This window comes from Zerene cesonia, chromosome 17 (assembly GCF_012273895.1).
Source record: "Zerene cesonia ecotype Mississippi chromosome 17, Zerene_cesonia_1.1, whole genome shotgun sequence".
NCBI lineage: Eukaryota > Metazoa > Arthropoda > Insecta > Lepidoptera > Pieridae > Zerene > Zerene cesonia.
The window spans coordinates 2,106,244-2,112,707 of record NC_052118.1 but is presented as its reverse complement, the minus strand read 5'-3'; the positions used below and the strand labels follow the sequence as shown (position 1 = coordinate 2,112,707).

General features: G+C 31.8%; 1 protein-coding gene across 2 annotated transcripts in view; it reads left to right on the top strand.

The window, feature by feature from the left end:
* LOC119833426 (nephrin-like) overlaps positions 1–6,464 on the top strand; it is a 151,138-nt gene that overhangs the window by 91,752 nt on the left and 52,922 nt on the right. For both annotated transcript variants that reach the window (XM_038357422.1, XM_038357421.1), the window contains exon 3: positions 3,203–3,365. In XM_038357422.1, the coding sequence (XP_038213350.1) occupies positions 3,203–3,365 (163 nt within the window). The remainder of the gene's footprint in view (positions 1–3,202; positions 3,366–6,464) is intronic.

Below are 6,464 nucleotides of genomic sequence, written 5' to 3'. Positions count from 1 at the left end.
AATCATAAAAATTGTTACCACAACTATGAATTGTAATTTGACATTAATCTTTGTACCTTTTTTTTATTTTATTTTTTTTTTGAGTTTGTTATTTAATTACCTCAGTTTAATTTTAATTTTTAATTTGTATGAAATTTTGTTTTATGTGAATTTATTTATAGATTTTTTAAATAATAGACACGAAATTGTCGCCGCTATGAAATTTTATAATTATTAATGTTACTCGTTTATGGTCCCGCAGGACAGGCACTGCCTAGTGCGGGATCCAATGAACTCACATTTGTAAATTAACTTTTAACTTTAAGAACCTTGGACACGTGCGTATTATTTTTGATTTTTATGTCTATCTTAAAGTAATAAAGATATTTTATGTTTTTTTTTAATTTTAAAGACGTTACGATGTATTTTTCATGTGTTTTAAATATTCATGTTTTAAAATAATTAACCTTTTAGATTGGTAGTTATCTCAATACTAAGCGTATAATATTATTAATAATTATAAAGAAGATTTAAGATTTATTTTATTTTACTTTTTGCTCTATTACTTATCCTCTGAACTTAAAGTCTAAACGAAGTATTTTATGATTTTACTTATATATAATCAGCTAATTTTAAGCGGTTTAAATGGGTGAGTGCCTGGTGATCTGCATTACCGGTTACAGCCTATCGAAGACATTAGTACTCTCTAATTTTTTTTATTATATTTTTTGTAACTGTAGTTGCAGGATTTGACGAATTGAATAAATATTAGAAAAATACGGCATGATTTAAACTATCCACGATACCAATGTTATTACTGCTTGCATTCACTTCTGATATATTAGAAAAGCTAACAGGAAAACTACTCGTAAACTATGAAACTATTTTATACATTGTAATGTTATTTTATGCTTGGGTTTTTACGTTTACAATGTTTAAGTTAAACACGCAAAAAACGAAGTTTTCTTAAGAAACGAATCATACAAGTAGATCCATCTCCCCTTAAAAAGCTAAATGCCTAGAGGTTTTTAAAGAAGGAAGATTAATAAGCCGTCGAGGATAAATATCGTTAGCGTCTCCAAAGGATCCGAGAACAAACAATTTTGCTGTTTGTCACACAAATTGCCTCAGTCGCGACTCCAATATTCTTACCGCAGTTAATCTATTTGTTAGAGAACTTTAATCCTATCCTACTAATATTATAAATGCAAAATTTTGTGAGGATTGATGTATATGTATGTGTATGTTTGTTACTCTGTTACGCAAAAACTACTGAACAATGAAATTTGGTACGTAGATAGCAGGACAATTGAATAACATATAGGCAACCGATTATCCCGATATTCTTACGGGATACGGACTTGCGGATGAAATGTGGGGTGAATACGCGCAGCTAGTATATTATATTATGAAATGACAACTTGATTAGTTACTAGCTGTTGCCCGCAGCTTCGCCCGCGCGGTTTTAATATTTTTTTTACAAAGTTTCATCCCATATTTTATCCATTAGTAAAATTTATCAAAATCTTTTCTTAGCGGATGCCTACATCAAACATCTATCTGTATGCCAAATTTTAGCCCTATCCGTCCAGTGGTTTGGGCGGTGCGTTGATAGATCACTGTGTCAGTCAGTCACCTTTGAGTCTAATATGAGACTAATTGTGGCATGAGTTTAGCTTGAACTTAAATATTAGCATGAAAAAATATTTCGTGCCATGATTTATGAGTGTGCCAATTTTTAAACAATTTAACTGCAACAGTTTTTATCTGATTCATAAAAAAATATTCCTTTTGTAAGTTTGGTATTTTTATAATACATAGGAAGATAATATAATTCTATTTACCGTACTAAATAGTTGTGAATGTTCATAAATAACGCTTATTATCGAAGATACAGCGCATGTTATTTATTTTCATTCATCAATTACCTTATACCCATTACTTCTTCTGTAATTAGTATAAATTGAATCAGCTACCCTTTTCACAAATACTAGCTGTTTACTGCGGCTTTGTTCAGAATGTACGGATAACAAAAAGCCAACATAATGACTTTCTCTATAAATATTATGAAAATCATGTTTTTTTTTTTATTTTATTTTAAAAATTTTATATGCATTATGCTATAAAGCACCACTAATCCTTATAGCTCAGTGGATAGGACCTCGTATTTAAAAGCGAAAAGTCACGGGTTCCAGACCGAACGAGCGTGCAAGAAATAAATTGATCTTTCAATGTATCTGCTCTTTATTCACATCACCGCTGTTTGAACCGATGAAGGTAATCATTGTGAGGAATGCGACATGTCGAAGAATCGAAAGTTCGACGACATGTGTCATCTGCTAACCCGTACTTGGCCTGCTGTGGATTATAGCCTGATACTACAGGAGGATTTTTTTAAAGTATTTTTTTTACAGACATACTAAAATTTTACAACAAAAAGAATCTTATATATATATTTTTGTACAAATATCCTGTTTTATTCATAACATTTTACATCTACTTATATCTCGGAAAAAAAATTCAAGATAGAATCATTTAATTGGCGTTCAATGAAAATCTACTGGTAATTTGATATTATAAAGATCTTAAATAGCTTTTCGTCTTACGGAAAATCCTGTCAATTCACTCTTATTATGTATTACTACATCAAAGCAATTTGACGAAATTAATTAATTAAATCAACGAGATAGATTTTCAAAAAAGGTGAGCGTGATATTTTATTAAATTACCTAATATTAAGCATATGCAATTACTGAAAAGCTTTTGCCCTATTTTATGGGGTTTATTGAACCATGTTCACACGCATACTAAATTACACCTGAATGATTTAATATCTTTTTATAAACTCATATCGGTATCTTATAATATATTGTGGTTTATCAATTTATCTTTAATTAAGATGTTACTATGAACTTTATTCTGTATTAATACCACAACCATCTAGTTTTTTATTGAATGTATCCAATTGCTGTAGTGTGGGAACTGTTTACAAATATTATTTAAAAATGCAACACAATATTTTTAACATCCAGTTCCTATCAATTATTCACCCCAATTTTATGAACAGGAAGATGAAACATACAAATCGTTAAAAATTAAGCTCATTCTGAATTCCCTTTTACCAATTTATTTATATATTTTCGTCTCAATGCTGGTTCCTTGTGATAAGTATGTAAATATAAGTAAGTAACTGTCCCAGATCTCACACAGATTTTGATTTCAGGTCTGCGACCAGGCCCGAGCGTCAGGGCCGAATCTCTGGACTCAGTTAATCTGTCAGCAGTGGCGGGCGGCGACGCGACTCTCCCCTGCGACACCCGCTCACCGCAGCCTCCTGACGCGCTTCTACTCGTCGTGTGGTATAAAGATGACGTGCCTATATACAGGTAAATATATGAGTCATTTGCAATGGTATAGCAACTTCAGTCAGTTGTAAAAGCCCGTGATCCTACTCGTCATGTGGCATGAAGATGATGTACCTATAGGTAAATGTTATGAGTCCTTTTTAATGATGTATCAGGTTGAGTCAAATTCAAAAGACGTCTATATACAGGCAAATGCTTTGATATATTTTAGCAATCAGCTTTGAAAGAGTTATTTGTAATGTTATACGAGGCTTAGTCAGCCTTCCAATACCAACACTAAGTGAATTAGATGTAAGTGATTATTAGTGACATGGCTATGTCATAATTGAGGAAACTTTGTCATCTAACTTCATACTTATATAACTACGAATATATTGCAACCTCGCTCGTTGTAGAAGATATTTTCAATGTCTCTTATTAGTTATATTTTTACAATAAAACGCTATGAAAGTATGCCTGAAATGCATTTCCTTTTAACATAATAAATGAATCACTACTATAATTTAGTCAAGTTAATTTTTTTCAAATAATTAATAGAACCTATCACAAGAATAGTTCAAACAAATGCGAAGCTGTAGAAAACTCACACTGAATGTTATTCAAATGTATAAAATATAATTCTTCAAACAGTGAATCTAGATCATCCTCCAAAAAATACAATTCATTGTTGTAGAGATTTAAACGAAAGAAAAAATCAATACCCGCAACCTACTTCTCATCATAACTGTTTATTTCTTTCGATGTACCACGAAGTCCGGAAATTAAGGTCATATTTATATCTAACAAACCTTAATTAAATATTATATTATATCTAATTTTGAAAGTAGAGCACGTTCTTGTATGAGTTTCGCTTGAAATTATTCGTACGGTTTGAAAGCTGATAATAATACTTAGCAACGTCTACTGAGTTTGTTTGTATTTAAAATATGATTTGTGATATTATATTACTGTTATTACATTATTATTTCAACATATATTGCCCTGAGTTTGTTACATCTGTCTGTGTGTCTGTATACTTAGATCTTTATAATCAACATGAGATTTCGTTTTTTTTAATACATAGAGTGATTTAGTTGGAGGGTATATATAAGGAAAGAAATATGCATACAATACTACACAGATAAATGAGGCGTTATTCTAAATGAAAGCAACAAACAATTTATTAAGATAATGCACAGATAGTAAGAGACACCGCTATTCTTAATATATTATATTAATATTTATATGCGTAGTATATAACAAGATAAGAACAATTTTAACGCGCCACATTTTGTGGGCCAAATACCATCTTTGTACAGACGCGACGAGTGTAAGCCTCTTAAGATCCCTTTTATCCTTTAGGATAAACCCTTACCTATATCAAAATAGCAAAACAAAGTTTTACTACAGTCGCTTTGATATCTTGGAAATAAATATTTCGTGAATAATGAATTGTCTCCATACAAACACATAACTGTATATACATAATTTACGTAAATTTGGGCTTCAATATTGATTTTTTGGAATTATAAATTTACTAGCTGTTGCCAGAAACTCCACCCGCGTGGTCAAATTAAATTTTCATGGTACAAATTTTCATTCCCTATGCTATAACCTTGGGAGTAAAATTTATTATACTGCTATCTTATCGGAACCATATAATGTAGGCAACATTATAGCGGTTATATGCATGCCAAATTTCATCAATCAATCTGTCAAAATCATCAAATCATTAATAGTAGTTTCGCCTGTGCGTTGATAGACCAGTCAGTCAGACAGTCTCCTTTGTGTTTTATATATTAAGATAAAGATTGTTATCTATAATAAAGTGTATATAAAGTGGCTAAAGGAATTAATTGAGATTTGATTTTTATTTGTATTACTTATGATATTATATTTTAAATTCACTTACTATGATATTTGTTATAAACGTACAAAAGGTGCTCGAAAGCGATCGCATTACTCACACTTCAAATTCTTTACAATATACAGAACAATGGATTCAATTCCACGGAAGATTAATATTACCAGAGCTCTTACATAATATAAGGGTATATCGTTTTCCCGATGGTCTAGAGTCTTGCATTTCAAAGGAATAAAAACTCATTTTCCTAATAAGGATAAAGAGAACCTCCACCTGCTGTTTTATTTCTCACATTTAAATCAAAAAGTCTTATTCTTTGCTACAGTGAAATGTAAACCATGTTGGAGCTGCTTAGAGTTGGTTTTACAAGCCACGTTCGTTCCGAGGTTTTAGGCTTACATAAACGAGATTACTCTACTAAGTGGGCCAATCGTCAAATTTGTAGTTGTACTTTAAACCGTCTTTATTAAAACCTCAATGGTGGGTTTTTAGAATTCCGTACGAGAGAAACTGGTGTGTACATTTGCGTGTGAGTTGAACCTTTTAATTAGCTTCTATGTGTGTTTCAGTAAATACGTGCTTGTGTTAAAAATTGTTTTGCTTTACGGTAAAGTGCTGAACGTTGTTGTGGTACGAGACTAAGTTGTGATGATCTTTTGACGAATGAAGTATGAAGCAATTTTTGCACTTTTATTTCACTTTCTTTATTAAACACGGTTACGCGAATAATCCACTTTTTATAACGTAAAAAATGTCGAACTAAAAGTTTGAAAAATTTGACTCCATTTTAAAAGTCATTGACCTTTAACCGACCGAAGTATAATAAGCCCTCGAAACGTATTTTACGTTGTTCAGGATTTCAGCGAGTTTTCATAGTTTATTTACGTTTCCCCCTAATATGCTCCCATCGCGTGAAATATAAAAACCGCAGTTTACGCTCACCATAGGTCCCTGTCGACACATCAAAAATGTATCATCCACTTATAACATAAACGTGACTTTGAAACTTTAATAGCTGTTATTCTGCATATTATGTGCTTGCTCGGGAGCATTTAAAAAGTTCGCTAGTATGGATCTTGAAGCGGTTTTAGCGCTTCACAGCCAATGGTGAATGGAAAGCTTGTTGTTGCAACTACGCGGATAGTTTGAACTTGCGCTTCAAAGGTTTGATTGAGAGGTACTAGAGGTATCTAAGGTTTTCCAATATTCAGTGGTGTAAAATGAAGTCCGACGTGCTTTTGAGTGTGGGACACATTGCACCTGTAATACGGTACAAC